We start from the raw sequence: 18,762 nt of genomic DNA on the forward strand, positions 1-18,762 counted from the left end.
GGACTTTGCTCTCTTGTTCTATTTATACTCTTTGTTTATACCTAATAAATAAATCAAAATCAAAATAAAAAATCAACTGATCCATCATTCAACCACTTAATCAATCAATCATTCAATCAATCAATCACCTGTGAAGATGTTATATATAGCAGAAAAATTAACTGCAAGCAATTTTCCGTAGCACAGCACTAAAGTTTTTAAAATTAGGAATCAATGTCCCTTGTGCACATGATTCATTTTCCAATCCAGGGGTCACAAGATGGAAGACGTCACTTTCGGGAATACTGGTTAAATGAGCTTTCTTAACACATCTAATTTTATTTTTCTGTGCATGCCGATACCCATCGTCACCGATTTCTGTGAGACAATTGATAAATAAAAATAGTAAAAACGAGCAAATATCATGAATTTTGCGAAAGATGGGTCATGTTCCGGGAGATTCGTGCATGTTTTCAGGAGGCTGTCTCGATTTCCGGTAGACTCCCGCGACATGCGGGAGACTTGCGACCCTTGCCAATCCAGTTAGTGCTGGATCATATCACGTCTTGGGGCCACCTGCAGGTCTTACGTATATGCAGTTAATTTGTGTTTCTGTTCACTTCCAGCACACAACTATCTGATCCTCCTGGTTTACAATCTCATCCAACTCTCGGCTACTTTTCTTAGTTTTACAACAAATTTCATCAAAGTTGAACTGGCCTGTCATGTACCTTAAAAAGAAAAAAAAAATACAGAATGATAAATTAAGAAATCTTGACACAGATTCCTACTGTACTGATTAAATAGTGCAGTATAACAGAAACTGTTTTATTCACATCTAATAAGGGATAAACAGTGAATTGCCTTGGAATTCAGAGACAACACATTATAGAGCTGCATAGCTTAAGTACTGTCCACAGTATAAAAAAACTGTAATATGCCCATATATACTCATGATATGCCTATATATGGTCATGATGTGATGTCATCATGACCAGGGCTTTAGATTCAGTACACACACAGCGGTTACTACCAGTTTCACTGACTGACGCTCTGTCCAGACTATCAAATTTTATTTGACAAAAACATGTGACATGCTCAAATATGGTCATGATGACATCAAACCATGACTATATATGGACATACAGCAGTTTCTTCTCAAATAACATTAGACAGGGCTTTAGATTCTAATTAAGCTTCATTGCTGCTCTTTTTAAGTTTCAGGTGGAAGGCCAAAATGTAAGTATAACATAGCTCATCTTCCTGAGGATACATTAAGTCGATGATTGTGTGTGCATCATGGTCCATGTGCATGAAGAACACAGTGGCGTATTTAAGGATAGTGGGGTAAAGGGAGCAAACTCCACCCCCCAGAAAATATTGAAAGGCTCTGAAAAGTTGCTGAGCAAAAAATTTACACTAGTAGTTAAAAATCATCCCATATCACATCATTCACCTACATGTAGGTCCCTGGTTCTTAATTAATACATTTGAAAGCCCAAATTAATTCTATATTTGATGTCACGGGCAAAAAGAAAATCTCCGACCATGTATCTTGCTATGGACCTAAGTTAAAATTCTGAGATGTTGTGGCTGAAGGCCCCTGTTTAAGTTTTTTTGGCAATTTAAAATTCTATTCTATTTTCAATAGTACTACAGCACAATATTAGGACACAATTTTACAATTTTTGCACCATAAGATTGATATAATATTTTGCCAAACGAAGAATTAGGGCACTTCATTTCACTATTTCTTGCTTATTGATCTTTTATTTCTTGCTAGTGTAAAATCATCCAAAAAAAATTGGTGGCGCCAATTTTTGCCCAATGGCAGGGGAGGAGCGATGTCCCAGAACCTCTGGAGGGGGTTCAGAGAGCTAAGCTCCCGGAAACTCTAACTTAGTAATTTTGCATGCTTAAGGGCCTGTAATCGACCTTTACAGCTGCGTATTCCGTAAAAGTTACATATGGTATTTTCCCATATGTATGTGTTGAGTTCTTATTTGAGAGAGCTCTCTGATTGGAATCTGCCTCTGCAACTGGCACTTTCAAATATTTTTCAGGGTCGCTGGACGTTTAATGTTATCGGTGACTGGTAATAGAACTTGTCATGTCTTTCTTTCTTTGTGCAAATGTAACTGTGGGCAAAGTAGCGTTTCCTGAATTTGGTTTTTTTTCCGTATCAGAGTAAAACTAGACATTTTTTCTATCAAATTGACCTTGCTTTTTATGGCTAACCAAATATTGTTACCTGCTTGGACGTTGTATCTAACAACAACTCCCTGGTAATAGTAATCCTGTAGGAGCATTTTCAAACAAAACATGGGGTTACATGCATAATTGTGACAAAAACACAGTATTTTTTATTTTTTTTATCAGCCATAGTTTGGCAGACAATCAGTATTCAGTACCGGGGCTTTAAAGCCTAAAAACATTTCGTTTTTAAAATCTCGGGTCTACTCATAATAAAAACAAGTCTCTGATAAAGTTGTTATTTCTAATTTGCTATGTCATATTTAGCTGAACAAGACTAACAATTTTTTGGCATTTGTCGATTGGTTGGTAACGGATTTAATTCTACATCTATGTGGGGGTCACCCCTACATCACAGTAGCCCAGTGTTTTGTTTTGGAATCCACCTTATGGAAAAAATATTCATCAAATGGTTATTAATTTTAGTTTCTTTAAATATATTCCATACAGGAGTTCATACTCTGTTGATCTTTGTCAGTTTAGTTCTAACAACTCAACGATACGTTTACATGTATAGTGGTAAAAGGATTGTTAGGAACAGGGCCAGGGTGTGAATGCTCCGTTCTTGACCCCCACATAACCTAGGTACAGCAACCCCTCTCCTTCCCAATAGGCCAACCCCCACCATATAAACCTCCTGGATATGCCACTAATTACATCATGCCATGGTTCTAAAATGATTTGTGTTGGTAAACTAAAGAAGGGATAAACTGATCGTACTTGTGAATATCATGTGTCTGTTGTGCAGGGTCATTGACGATCTTTACTGGATACTTTTGTAATCTCCTCAACAGTCCTTTCATCACACCAAACTGAATCAAATGCCTGTTAAAAAAAATTAAATTTTCAAGATCAACCATGCTGTGATGTTCTATTATTATAAATACCACTTTCATGCATACAGTACAGTTATGCACAATAGTCAAATTTGTCCAACAACATGTTTTCCAAAGATAATGATCAATATTAATAATAATGCCAAAAAAAAAAGATTTGTGTTGTTTAAACCCAACCAACACAAAATCTTGAAAATGTATGTTTTTTGGGGTTTTATTTATTTATTTATTTATTTTTTTGGGGGGGGGGGGGGTGGTCTATATTTTCCCCATTAGAACAGAAATACTTTTTATTCAGATTTAGGCACTGCCAAGGATATGCTAAACAGTGAATTTTAATTACTCTTCAATGTGGCAATCCCATCACAAGACCAACACACACACAAGAGCCCTGTTCATATCCAACTATGGCGAGATAATTTTAGTGGATGAGCTAGAAGATCTCGCCATAAGTTTGAGTATGACCGCTCAAGTATGGCGAGATGAAGGCCACAACTCGACTAAGCCCGTCGAGTAAATTTACTAACTTCTTAATCCAGCCTAAAGCCAGTAAACAATTAAACAGCGGGTGGCCACAGGTCACGAATACACCAATCAAATTGAAGCAAAGTGACCTTCCATGCTTCCATGCTATCATAAACACCATTCAGAATTGATGCAGTCTCCCTGATCTGTGTACTGTACTTTAATTTCAACAAGTCTTATTTTGCAAATGATGGCCGAAAGGTCAGTAAAGAAACGCCATCTCTGGACGTATGGGCAGGAATGTGATTTAATAGATATCTGGAGGGAGCCAGAAATCGCAGAAAAAGTTGAAGATAAATTGTACCGTCAGAAGGCTGGTGTCTACGAAAGGATAGCAGAGAGAATGCGGGACTTAGGCCACAATAGCATAACATCGGCAATTGTTGTGACAAAGTTGAAAAATCTAAGAGCAGACCACAAGGCTGTGAGAGACGTTTTTATTCGTGGGACGGGCAAGGGGTCGGCCAATGTAATAAGGAATGACCCGAAATCGGCATGCCCACACTAGGCCTACCACGCGCTAAACGAAATACTTGGGGGAAAACCCAGTGTAAACCCTCCAGCTGGACTCCTCGGCCAGTCTAATCAACCGCCGAGACCTAGGCCTAGCTTACGCATATATTCTCGATCTAGCATAAACTAGTCGCGCGAAAATCAACAGTAATTACCCACCATGCGATTGTACTTCCTGTCTAATGATGTGTTTTCCGAATTTCTGGTAGTCAAAATATCTCGCTCTAACCTTAACGTCGAATGCGATTAGTGGATTTAATCCAATTAACTTGGCAAGTAGATCAGCTACTTCATCTGGCTATAATCCCATATGAACCTAGCTAAGATGCTCTTCACACACTTATCCCCTTTTCACATTAACAGAAAATCTTTCACCAATTAGTAACAAGTTGTAACAACTTTGATCTCCCGAGATATTTTCTTTGTTTCACACACACAGTATTCCAAGCTATGCGAAATCTCGGAAGAATAGCAGTAGGCCTAGATATCTAGGGTAGGTTGAGTGCACAGAACATCATTTTGTTCTCCATTGCCTGATGGCACTGCAAACTAAATAACTTGGGACAACTCAGAAAAATATACAGGCCTCGACGACGCCTGTTTTCTTCCAAGATATCACAAGGGTCAATTGCTATATTTTGGAAAGTTCTAAATATATTCGCTTTCACACTACACCAACCTGGTTACAACTTGTTACTATTTGCTAAAAAGTGGCAGTGTGAAAAGGGTAGAAGTCTCAGGCTTCGCAACGAATAGAATAATCTTCTCAATAGCGCCATTCTGTATCTAACAAACCTTTCATTGATTCTTAGAGATCTTGGGTCATATCTGGCGCACAGGTCCTTAACGGTAGTAGCAGGTCGCAGTCCACAGTACAATTTGAACACAGACCGAAATGTGGGTGGTGGTGCAGGCATCTCGTTATGCCCTTGCTCTGAAAAATAAAACAAATTCATTTAATAGCAGAATTCTGAACTCTGGCTTGGCCCTTTATGTTACTAAATATAGGTAAAAGCAATGGAATTAGAGGCATTTCATTTTTGAAGATTTCATTTAATAAAATGAGAAGATGAATTTTTTTTTAAACCATCCATAATTTTAATTCAACAAGATTAATCAATTAATTGTTAATTAATTAATTTATCAAAACACATTTGTCAACAACAGGAAAAAATAAATACTTCATTTGCTTTGGAGATGCTAGGCAGACTTCTGAATACACTTAGTACAAACTATTTTTTTTTTGCACAGATAAAAACAGAAAAAGAATAAATTTAAAAGTATGGGAGGCAGAAGATGAATGATAGAGTGAGTGAAATGTAGATGGAGGATAAAACAGAATAAAACTAGAAATTGCAAATTGCAAGTGAAGTGCTGCGAAGTACAACTGCATATAAATGTTCTTCGAACAAAATTATTTATGCGAGTCAAGTGAAAATAATGAATAATAAAACTATAACAAATAATATGAGACACGACCCATTGTCTATATTAGAACACTTCTCATTGGGTAACAAAGTCGTAATTTTTAAATTTTGTCAAAAAGTGTCTATAGTGTGGTGAATTATGGTTTAGGTTTTTTTTAATAAAGTTTCAAAAATTTCTATGTATGTGGAAAATGTAGTTGATTACCAAAGGTTAAAATTTTTATTTTGAAGACTGCATGGTCTAGGAAGTGTACATTTTTTTATGGGGCAAGTTTCCAAGGGCGGGTTTTCTAGGGGCGAGTTGACTGCCAAAGAGTGTTGCCAAAGTGCGAGCCAGCGTGTTATTTGATCACAAGTGCGAGACATATCACAAGTGTGAGCCAGCGATGAGCCAGCGAGCCATGACGTCACGACAATGGATAGACGTTAGCCAGTTGTGCGAGGTATCGGCTGAGATTTGTGGAGTACAATTCAAAAAACAACTATAGGTCTAATAATGAATATTGTGATGTTAAATCTGTCTCTTATACACATCTAGATGTGTATAAGAGACAGCCAGTACAGTAAACACATTTAAAAGAACAAAACATGTTTTACATGGTGGTCACCTTGAATAACAATCATTTTAAAATGTTGAATGAGCCTTACTTGAAAAATAGGTACTGTAGTTATAACTCCATAATATCTACAAATAAGAAAAAAAAAAGATTAATTAGATAATTTCTTTTCTTTTTCTTTAAGAGTACAAGTACAATACCGAGAAGATGAAGTTATTTTTATACACCCATAATTTTAATTCTACAATATTTTATCGCACTAAATTGAACTTCATACATCTATACATCATACTATGCTGTTATTTTCCTCATTTCAAATTTTTAACAATTTGGTGATGGTCTCTTCCTGAGAAATGCCCAAAATCATAAACTTTGAAGGCTGATTTCTCAATTATTGTGCTTTAAACAGATATATGTTTAAATGCTTGTAACTTCATAAGGAAATGACAGATTTAAATTATTCTTTTATCACTTCATAGCTCTCAACAAGATTAATCAATTAATTAATCAATCAATAAATAAGCACTTGTAAACATCGAATAACAGAGGAAAATAATACCTTATTTGTTTTTGTTGGTAAAAACATTCATGCAAATAAAGTGGAGTGTTTAACTTAATTTTTTATCCTCGGAATTCTGCTTTATCATGTTTTTGTATTGTATTGCTGTATTTTTTGCATGGGTTCCACATAAAGTCAATCAATCAATCTTACAAGTTGTGAAAGTCAAATTCCTGGAGAATTTGTCGTGCAGGACAGCCAGAGGTTTGTAACGTGTGTACTAGCTAAACGCATGTACAAGGCATGTACAAACTTAACACCATGTTCAATATATAAACAAGTCTTGGGCAAGTTTAGGTTAATACCTTATTGCTGCCTTGAATGTTCAATAAATCATATGTCTGCCATATTTCAATGCACAAGAATGGGAAAATTTACCTTTGCAAAAGCACTAATTGAGAAAATCATTTAAATCATGGAGAAATCAAAGAGATATTCAAATTCCTGGAGAAAATGTGGAATTTTCGGGAGACGACCGAAAATTCCTGGAAACTACAGGAAGATTTGCGAGCTCAATCATGATGCTCATCATGTTCATTAAAAACATGATACTTCAGCCCAATTTAAAAATGATCAGTTTATCACCCTTGCGCACATGTCTTTTACAGTATTGGAGAAAAAAAAATTGGAAAAACATTATTTTTTTTTTAAGAAAGAATTTCCATAATACATTTTTTTGAAATTCATTTTTCATTTTTATAGTAAATAGTTAGTAGATATTGTTTGTATTATTTCAATCAGAAAGTATAATACATACTCCAAGTATTGAAATACACGCCATCGTGTTGGGATTCAATATTTTGACATTAATTATGTCATCATCAGGAATTTCAATTTATTTCAATCATGTATCTTACTTTGAATATCAATGCACCAACAACCAAGGGTGATATATGGCTAAAAAATTAAAATAAAAAACCTCCCTCCCTCATCACTTTTCCAGGCCAGATAGGCTGATAAACTAATAATTATTTTCATAGGGCCTTAATGGCATGAATGTAGATATATACCTAACACCCCTATAAAGGCCCCAAGACATATGTGCCTCAAATTGCTACCCCAGTCTATTGATAAAACACCTATGAATCATAGCTTCGGTATTTGAATAGGCTCTCCCTTAAACTCCCTTGAGAGAAATGCATACACATAAAACCTAATTTATTTTGGCTTCAAAGAAAATAACCAGAACTAAACACAATTAAATAACAACAATTGTTATAGAATAACAAAGGGTATAAAGGACCATCTGTGTTGAGTAACTACATTTGAACAATAAATTAAACAATATTTAAATTGCTTTACTTCCCATTGTAAGTTACTATTATTTAACTAATTATAACAATTCCCTTTGTAAATGTACAGGCCCAAAAACATGTTTTTTCTATAGTCTTTTCCCAATATGTTAGTACATTATAAATCAATTTTAGATATTTTTCAGTAAAAGGTTTGTGAGTCATTGGAAGTTGCTAAAGGCCTATTATATGTTTGAGGATTTTTCAAAACACTGGCAGTAGACAGGCCTATATCTTTTTGGGGAAGGCAGTTTGGCACAGCGAATTCCATTGAGGTTCTTTCTCAGGACGAGAGTTTGAACCATATGCTGACCATTCTTGTCTAACCATGCTTTGACCCAGCTTGCACTGTAGACAGGCTGTGAAATGGTTCCCGCTATGTTTCAGCACTACAGTATATGCAAATATTTCATGGGTTAACTTAAATAAATATTGAATACAGTAGATTATTTGAATTGAATATTGTAAGAATTGCATCTGGCAATTCTACAAGAATTATTCAAACAAATAATTTAAATAAACTAGATTGTGGCTGTGTCTCATTTTATGATGGATAACTATAACAATAACATCAGGTCTACTATTTTACCAAGGAGGTATAATAACCTCCTTGACTATTATACATCCAAAGATAAAAAATTGTTGATAATAATAATCATTGATCTAGTCTAGGCCTACTGGCATGGTAAACATTTGTTATTGACATATTTCAAGTACATAGAGAGATACTGCAGACAGAGATTAGACTGACCAGATACACCTCCATGGACAGAACAGTACTGTACTGTTTAATGCTCTGCTGGCTTGCTATTCCTTTGTTAACATTAACAACCATAAAATGGACAGTCAGCTAAAATACCTGCAGTGTATTGCCTCCAATAAATAGGTCACTTCCTGGGCAAGGTTCTCAAAAGGATGTTGTAAAGAAATTGAATGCATAACCAAAACAAAACCACTAATACCTGACACCTTTTTATAATACTATGAATGTTGTTACTATGACTTTTTTTTAATCCTCATTTATTCACGCCAACATGAACTTAATTTGAACATGACTCAACGGATGGGTAGACTTACCATTTAAGACAATACATTTCTCTCAAAATGTGACAATTTACTATAAATGTTTGAAGAAAATACAAGCATTTGGATTCTTTTTTTTATTAAAACCATTATACAGGTCTCCGTGTAATTAAACATCCCTCCAATTAAAGACCAATTTTCTATTGTCCCAATTTCACAAATGTCTTTTATCTGTACTACTCTAATTAGAGACCAAATCTGCTTAAGTCTATGGAAAACTTGGTCCAAAAAGTGGTTTTTAATTGGAGAGAGACCTGTATTAAAAAGTCAAGTGTGAATAAAAAAGAGAATTGTTAGGTCCCACAAAAATGCTGATCAACGCTTCCTAAGTGAGCATTAAGTTCTTTAAACAGGCTTAAAATGCGTCACTGTATTAGATCCATAAGGATTGCAATCACCGGAAAAAACTTAATATGAAAAACAAATGCAAAGGGCATGACTTCCATGAAACTGTCTGAAAAAAAAAAATCTTAAAATTAATAGATACAACAGATGACAATTCTTTTAATAATGTATTACTTGTGTTTAGTTTAACCCTGGTACTCACTGCCTCGTACAGCGATCGTACAACAAATCCAACTCTGCTCCGTGTGAGCGCTAGATATGATGCTAATTATTAGTGGCAGTCTGAACGGATCATCATTAAAAACGATCCATTGCACGGGTGCCGTCGTGTTGTGTTCTTCATAGAATCGCAGCGGCCGACGATAGTCGGGCGCAGTGATAAACGATGCAGTGAGTGCCCGGGTTTAATAAACTTTAAAGCTGGGCAAGGAAAGGGCAAAGGAAAATTTGACATTGATATGTTGCACAACTGATTTTTCCAAGACACAAAAAGGTTGTTTGGGGGAGTGGGGGAAATGGGAGAAAAAGGGGTAGTATACGTCCCTTTTCCCCACCCCCACCATAGTTATTTAAAACTTTGTATCTCATTAAAAATTGCAGAGTACCAGTTCTACAATATATAATAAAAAAAAATTTCTCCAGAGGCTTAAAACAGGAGGTGTGTTTCCACTGACACCTGGACATAATGCAGTTGAATAGCCAGTATAAAGATCATCTTGCAGATTTTGATTAATAAGAGATAAATAACTGTTGCATACTAACCTCCGAAGAGGAAGATCAAGTAGAAAGAAAAGCCATAACTCAATTCAAGTATTTCTAAATATTTACATTAAAGCCTTAATATAGCAGAGATTTGCTATCCAGAGGTTGATCTAGGGGCTAAACTAAATAAACAGCCAAGATTTTATTCACCGTATTCAATTCTAAAACCTAACAACAATCTGGTAGTATAAAAGAATTAATTTTAAACTTAAAGATTATTTTAATGGGATTTTGGCCAAATTCCATGATGTGGGATATAAAGATATGGAAGAGGGTGTTGTTTATAATAGCATTTTAGGAAGAACTTGGCAACTTTGATAGCTTTAACATTTAACATTCAAAGTAATTACCACTCATTCTATCACCCACCCCCAACCTCATACTGACTTCATAACAAACCCCATAATGACCCTAACATTAACCCTCTGTTTCTACTTTCCGGTGATACTTCTTTCTTCAGGTTGTCTTGTACTAGGCCAATTTGAGATATTTTTTCAGAAATAAATTGTTCAATCGAAGTTACTTTTCAATCATTTAAAAATCTTAATCTCTTCTCATTTTTACTGGTATTTCTGTTGAGACTTGGTAACTAATTTGAATACAATAAACACACAAAAGGGACAAAAGTACACCAAACATAATTATTCCAATTATTAAATACCTCCGACAAGATTAAAACTGTATGGAAACTTAAAAGATTAGTTTGCAGACCCAAAAACATAAATAGCTCAACTATGGTAAATATAATAGTCTCTGATACGGAGGAAAATATGACATCTTAATGATAGAAAAACTTGACACGAAATTATTCTACATTGCATAATGAAAACAGCTTTAGCTCAGTCAGCTATTAATCTGGTGGTAGCCACTGTGTGTGCGCTGAACTGTGGAAATCTCTAGATCCCCAGTTCAATTCCCTTTCTGCCTCTCCTTGTGTTTCAGCTGGAGGACTGCAGGTTACAATAGCGCACTGTCTTTCGAATGAGACATTTAAGCTATTGGTCCTGTGTGCATTTATGGCCCATTTGCACGTTACAGAACGCAGTACACTCTTCAGAAAAGAAGTGTTTACCCCGAATAAATCCAATCCAATCAAATGTTCCTTTCAAGAGTGTCAATCAAAAAAGGGAGTTGTTATAGTGACAAACTTAACTGACCAATCAGAACAAGGCGTGTGTCCTACAAACACACATGTTTTCCCACAAACGTACGTTTACGCTATTGTTTTTAGGGACCTTAGCAACAATATCCAAGGGGCGGGACTTAGTCGAAAGGTCCGTTGCACTCGGCATGCATACGATGCAAAAGTGAGCAATATACTTTTACCGAATGGCCTGTACTCTTAAACTAGAACATGACTTTGCCTATTGTTATCCACTTCAATAGTTTCTTTTTCAATAATGGGACTTCCTTATTCTAAGAGAAGTAAGTCATCATAGGCAAACAAGTGATTCATAGCCTTGTTCAGTTTTTTTCAATCATAATGCAAGCAAAGAATTTCCATTTTAGGATGAAATAAATTAAGTCGGAGCTTGAGAAATTTCACAAATTGCTTTTTAATGCAGCATTCATAATTATATTCAATGGCATGAAAGTGAATAAACGTAAGGGATTCTATTTTAAACGCCTTTTAACTTTACCATATCATTATCATATCATATTTATCATTAATCTAGCTAACAGATATAACCTCAAAATATTAAGGCATTTATCAATTACCAGTGAGGCATAGTTGAAACCATTCAGATTTGAAATTGGGAACAGGTGATCCAAAAAAAGTCCAAAATGAGGGTCGTATCAATGGGAAGCCTATCTCCATCAAGGTCCAACATGTAAAACCTAATGGGGAGCAAGGAAGAGATTTTATGGCTTAGAATGATCAGTGAAGTAACAAGTCACGGGGCTAGATTGGGAGTCCCATACATTTTAGACTGATCGATCACGGGTCTCACGAAAGTGGTCAAAGGGCCCCATCACAGTAGAAAAATATTTGCTAGTTTTGGGTGTTTTCTATTGGACCATAATGTCAAGGCTCCAATAGATGATTGCCTAGGATGGTCTGCATGGGGAGAGAGTGCATACATAGAGAAAATAGAACAGTTACTATTTTCTCTATGGTGTATATGCCACTTAGGATGGTAAAATTTGTGCTTTTAGACCACAATATTAGGAACTGCAATTGGCAAAGGAAGAGTTTAGTCCAACAAGCTCACTGTGGTTTAGGACACCAGGGGTCCAAAGCTGTCCGACAAGAATTACCTCCTTTATTCATCAACTATTATCAACCTAGCTCACTTCACATATTTTCAATATTCAGGATCTTCTTCTTTTGTAATGATATTGTTCTTATGCAACTAATAGTGCAGTGACAATCAGACTTCAAGGATGTGACACAATCAACAAGCAACTCTCTGAAGGACATGAGGACAACAAACAAATAACCTTTACTGAACCTCACAATAAGGTCATTAACAGTGTTTGATGTAGATGTGGAGAGAGTGGACAGTAACCACTACCACAATGATGATGTATTGACAAGCTGTCAATCAAAGAAATCTGGTTTAACAAATCCCTTTGTCACATTTTAATTGAGCAATTTAATTTTATTTAAATGAACCCCTCCTTTGGGACACCCCTATTAAGGAGAAACTTTTTTGGCCACAACACAAGGGAAATATATCTTTTAAAACTGCAGCCAACCCCTACACAAGGGACTCCCCTATTTCACTAATAATATATTATAAACTAATTAATTGAGCAATTCAGTTTTTTTAATATCATACTTGATTTTTTTCACATTTTAAAAGAAAAAAAAACTTTTTAACTGTCACAAATAAATGATTGACAACAAACATCTGAGAATAAAATTAAGTTTCTATCAACAGAATAATACTAAGAATATAAAATATTGTTAAACAGCAAAAACAATACATTATGTGGAAGTGGCGAGAATAGAAATTAGAATAACCATTACCACAATGGCTATATATTTCAATAATAATAGAGTACTACAGTGTTACGTGTTACGTCACGATGCCATGTGATACTACTCCGTTACTATCATTGCAAAATGCGTTCAACCGGACGCCATTTTCTCCACTGACAAACCATTGATCCCAATTTCTAACGTAATTATTAAGATGTTGTATCTTACCTTTTCTTTGTAAATTTAATTGATGATTAAATTTGTGTTCGATACCTAATATAATGAAAGCTTTTGTGTTTTTAGTACATTTTGATGGTAAAATATTAGATTTCAAAATGCCTATTCCAGAAAGCCTATGAAGTCATTCAGGCGTAATGAATGGTAACCTACATCTGTTGACAACAGAGAGCGCCACATGGCTTCGTGATGGCACGACTGTGGTACTCCATGTGTTCTAAACTAGTGACAAGCTGATGATCATAAAATCTGGTAATAACAACGACCTTGTCAAATTTTTTATTGAGAAAAGTGACATAACTGTGGATGTATGCTGGGTTGTTGGGGGGGGTGGCACACGCCCCAAAAAAAAACACTTTCGTCCCTCCAGTCGCTCCCCCATTGAATATATCTAAATCCAAAAAGTCAAGGTCAAGGAGTTAAAAATCACTCTCCCCCCACCCCCGCACCATTTAAAGACACTTAGATAGGTTTTATTTGAACACTATTCTTATTTTATTTTCAAATTCTACCAGGATTTTTTTTAACCTTCATAAATAATTAACTGACAACATTTGGGAAATAAAATCAAGACAGTAATAAAAAGAAAATTAATATTAATAATGATTATGGCAAAAATAATAAACCAATAAAAACTAATTCTACAGTATGATATTAATAATACTTTAGCTTTATTATAGCAACGGACAGGGAAACAACTCCAGAAGATTAATTGGTTTTTATGTGGTTGTACACTGAAGCTTCCTTCCTGCATAGAATTGCCTTCTTAATGACCTTCTATAAACGCTTAATAATCACCACAAGACCAGGTAAAAAGATTGTTGGTGTTATGGGGTTACAATTAAACCAAGTAAAGTAAATACGTATAAATATTTGGGAGCAACAGGGCTCATAATGATGAAAATTTTGTGTAGTGTGAAACGTATGGGAGTGGATATGGATACTACCACTAAATGGGATGCTAGTCCATTGCAGGTTATCTATTGATACAGCTAGGTAGACTGTGGCAAGGTAGATAGTGCTTTGCTCAAGGACACAAGCAAAATGCACAGTGGGATTGAAACCCGACCTTGAGGTTGGAAAACCAAATCATTTCCAATACAACAAACACCTTTTAATATTAATGCAGTACATATATCTCAATAAAATTTAGATTTTTTTTAATAATCTCTACAGTAGAAATATATAGCATGAAAAATATATTAATAAATTACTTTTAATAAGATGCCCTTCTGAAATGCACCAGAACAAAGTAATAGGATAATATAGGGCAAAACATACTCCCAAATACACCCAAATATACTTACAATAAATTTTGAAGACAGGTTTTCACTAAATTTAGATCAACATCAGCCTCAACTGCTATCCTCTGAACATGGTTGATACCATCAATATATGGTAAGATCTGAAAACAAAAATAAAATTTTGACTTCTATTGAAAACAAAAATCTAATGTAATCTAAGAAAATGTAAGTATGATAGTAGTGATGGCGATAAATTTATGATGATGATGATGATGTTGAAGATGATGGTGATAGTAGTAGTGATAATGATAGTGGTGGTGGTGATGGTATGATAAGGATAATGAAAATGAAGATAGTGATGATGATTATGATGGTGGTAATAATAGTGGTCATGATGATGTGATGATGATTACAAAGATTCTGATATTGTGATGATTATAAAGATGGTAATGATAATGAAGTTGATAATGATGATGATAGTGATCATGGTGATCATGATGATGTTATGACAATTTTATATTTATTTCCTTCACATCCAACAGCAAGTACACATGTCATTTACATGACCCCCCAAGGCCCTGGGATTAGAAAGCAAGCATCTTAACCACCAAGCTACAGATCCACTCCACTCTAATCTCAGTCTAAGTGTATAATGTACATCAATGCAATTATTTCCAACTAACTACAATAACACAAGAGATACAATAATTTGCATATTACATTACTAATTTGCATATAAACTCTGATTACCTGCTGTGTAGTGAGATCCCAATCATTGAAGTCATAGGAAGATTTGTCTTTGAGGAACATCGGCACTTGGTGTTCAAAGACTGGAGGAGGATCACGCATTGGAGGGACGATCTTCAAATGGATTGTGTTTGAATCATCTACAAAATTAAACAGTCATTACAATAAAAAAATATATCTACCACAAATGAATATAATTGTTCAGCATTATATACACAAGTACCAAGTTGCAACATCTGCCTACATCATTCAAATAATTATAATAAACTTCTTCTTCAAATTATCATCAGAGAATTGGAAAATTCTTAATTTTTAGTTCTGAAAAGAAGGAAGAGCATCACGTATTGGAGGAACAATCTTCAAATGGATTGTGTTTGAATCATCTACAAAATTAAACATTTATTACAATCAAAACTACATCTATCAAGGAGTCTATCATTTTTCAGTATTATATACACATACACTATATTGCAACATTTGCTTATCATCATTCAAATAATTAAAACATTTCCGTCTCGAATCCATCAACAGAGAAACTTACTATCGCACAATTCTTAATTTTAAATTCTGAAATATTTTAATGAGTGGGTGAAAGTGAATGTTGCAAGTAGCAAATCTTTTGACTGCCAATGTTCACTATTTGTTTGTATATCCTTGAGCAATGAACTTTTTATATAAAAAATTTTCTTTTTTTTCATACAGGAGTAGGATAGGTGGTTGGTTTCAATGGCAATACAATGAATAAATACTGTAAAGCCTTATATTTTTTATGCCCTTTATTTTCACAATTTTACAGTTTGCAATATTTTGCCTCCTTTTATTTTTGCAATTTAAAAATTAAAAATATTTTGCATCCTTTTATTTTTGCGATTTTACAATTTCCAGTCGTTTTTTTTAAATAGAAGAAACATTATTTTTGTGATTGTTGTCTTATCGCGAAATAAAGGTCATGCAAAAATAAAGGGCTTTGTCCCAGGAAGCCAGTTACTGTAGGTGTAAGACCAATGACTGGGTATTTGATCATGCACTGTATTATATAAAACATCAATGTCAAATATATGAAATGTGTAGGCTTCCAACACCTTGGCCTCTGACGATTAGTGCCAACAAATTTTCACAAAAACCTGATGCACTAATGACAAAATGATTATAATTGTTTCTTTTTGGTAAATATTTCAGCCGCTCAAAATTGCTTTTCTTTTATCGGCGGGAAATTTTCATGAGATGCCATTTGCTGAGCACATTGCTCTCGGGTACTACACCAGGATTTATTTACGTACTTACTTATAGGTATTGAACATTTGCCATGTTCATTAAGGTTGGATAATAATTGTTTCATTATATCTGGTAACAATGCTTTACTCTCCTCATTTGACAGAAACCCACATTCTAACTGAAAAAAACCCAGAAATTTGAGTGATGATAATAATAACAATAACAGCTGAATGGGAATCAAGGAATCCAGTAATATTTATTCTCGACAATATATACAGTCAAAAGTTGGATCCCGGTGCTTATACAATGAGTTAAATATACATATAGATAAAAAGTAAAAATCATTATTAGAAATCTACTAGATACAAGATTAGTTTCAAAGCTATGTAAGAGAGGCATCTCACCAGTCTTGCACAACTTCAATTTATGATCCTTTCCGCTTAAATCCCCGACCCTTGCATAAGTGTTGCAAAGGTCCCACAAAACACTTCTGCATAAAATGTATGTAAACATGTGCAAGTGTGTTGGTAGGACACTCACATATTCCAGGCCCTGTTTTGATTGGTCAGTTAACTTTGATTGACACTCCATAAAAGTCCATTGTTCGAATTTACATAGACATTAATAAATTGAATATTCTGTTAATAAAAAATATATGTACCTCTAATGTAGTTAAATAACCAGCGAGTTTCTTGACCAATGGCTGGTAAGGTTTTGTACTGCTTGTAATATCTAGAACAAATGCTAAATTAAAGTGAAGAACATTGCGCGAGTATTTATCATCCTCAATTCCGATTGGGCATCCTATTATTTTGTAAGAATGTGCATTTCTGCAAAGGAAAATAAACAATGAAAATAAGTTGAACCTGATGACTTTATATTAAACAATTCAGTGCAATACATTTTAAATGTCACATCTTCTGTGGTATACAGTTAAGATACTTCATTTCTATTTAGGGGTTGTTCAACATTTTCGCAAGTGTACAAACAGTATGATACTGTAGGGGGAGGGGGTAGACAAATTTGTACACTTTTACATATGAATAAAAATGTTAATTTAGAATAACATGGATGCAATATGTAAAATAATGGTAAAATTATAATGTAACCATGGATATAATTTTCATTTTTAAGCAATCAAGTACAGTACATTGCTTTAGTTGTTTTACATATGAACAAAAATGTTAATTCAGAATAACATGCAATGTAAAATAATGGTAAAATTAGGCCTATAATGTAACCATGGATATAATTTTCATTTTTAAGCAACCAAGTACAGTACAATGCTTTAGTTGGCTTCACAAAAAAATGGAGAATGGTTTTGCAAAATAAACATATTTTTTGTACATTTTCAGAGGGGAGGGAGGGGGTGCTGAAAAAGAATACAGTTTGTACACTAGTGAAAATTTTGATATTTGTAAACGACCCCTTACTTGTGTGCATTGCATCTTTTTTGTGTCCTCAACCACATAAATGCTCCATGGGCACTTTTCATTAATTATCAACAACTCTAGGTCTTCCATGGCCCTGGACTTTGAATGCAATATAAAAATGAATGGATAAAACTTGCAACAGAGTTACACTTACATAGTTATCAACTTGTTATTGAGTTCGGATTTGGTTATGATGTACACGTGAAGTTGATCAAAAAGTTCTTTGGTTATGAAATCTTCTGGCGCCTTTAGTAGTAAATTAAATATTAAATATAACTGATATTTAAATTATAATTCAAGAAAAGATGTTTTCTGATGTATCAATATCATTTGGTATAAAAGTTCAAATGTATTGTCATTGCCTACAGGTTGTTTGCTAACGTCTAGGCCTCTCCCTAGCCCTAACATTTTAGCCTAGTAAAGTAGGACCTAGCCTAGGGCTAGGCCTAGTTCAAAACGTGAATCGTGCAGTTAGATCTGCCTATCTATACTTCCTTGGACCTTGCTTGGCCCTGCTGCTGGCCGCGAATGCTGTCTGAATGAGAATGCTGTTCCCATTGTACACATGTGCCTGTTATAATATAAATAAAGACACAGTATAACAGTAATACGTTAAAAGAACTGGAAGACTTAATTTACCTGAAACGTGACTTTAGGGCCGGTAATAGGATGAAATTCACTGAAGAAAATGCACCGAAGTTTGTTTACGTCGGTAGCCATATTGGATGATACCATTATATAGTAGGAAACAATATGAAATGAAATAGTATTTACCAGACATTAAATATTCAAGAAGTATTATTATTTTATATTTAAATTTCTTAACATG

The 18,762-nt window shown here is 34.5% G+C and overlaps 1 protein-coding gene across 1 annotated transcript; it reads right to left on the reverse strand.

Annotated features, from left to right (window-relative positions):
• Positions 1–48: 48 nt before the first annotated feature.
• Positions 49–18,660, reverse strand: LOC117115658 (GATOR complex protein NPRL2-like). The gene is made up of 10 exons (XM_033259552.1): positions 18,573–18,660; positions 18,088–18,179; positions 17,162–17,330; positions 16,570–16,678; positions 15,289–15,425; positions 14,602–14,699; positions 6,182–6,218; positions 4,902–5,038; positions 2,953–3,057; positions 49–710 (listed from the first exon to the last, which is right to left on the reverse strand). Exons 1-10 carry the CDS (start codon positions 18,651–18,653, stop codon positions 596–598), a joined length of 1,080 nt encoding a protein of 359 aa, XP_033115443.1. The 5' UTR covers positions 18,654–18,660; the 3' UTR covers positions 49–595.
• Positions 18,661–18,762: the final 102 nt, after the last annotated feature.

This window comes from Anneissia japonica, unplaced genomic scaffold (genome assembly GCF_011630105.1).
Source record: "Anneissia japonica isolate Jap-2015-1 unplaced genomic scaffold, ASM1163010v1 scaffold288026_len309160_cov177, whole genome shotgun sequence".
Lineage (NCBI taxonomy): Eukaryota > Metazoa > Echinodermata > Crinoidea > Comatulida > Comatulidae > Anneissia > Anneissia japonica.

What these genes read in the sequence shown, in the direction of transcription:
- LOC117115658 (XM_033259552.1), bottom strand. Translation starts at nt 18,653, where the DNA reads ATGGCTACCGACGTAAACAAACTTCGGTGCATTTTCTTCAGTGAATTT. An exon ending in GCCCTAAAGTCACGTTTCAG is followed by an intron (nt 18,180 to 18,572) that starts GTAAATTAAGTC and finishes TTACTACTAAAG; the next exon opens with GCGCCAGAAGATTTCATAAC. An exon ending in ACCTGTCTTCAAAATTTATT is followed by an intron (nt 6,219 to 14,601) that starts GTAAGTATATTT and finishes TCTTATTTGTAG; the next exon opens with ATATTATGGAGTTATAACTA.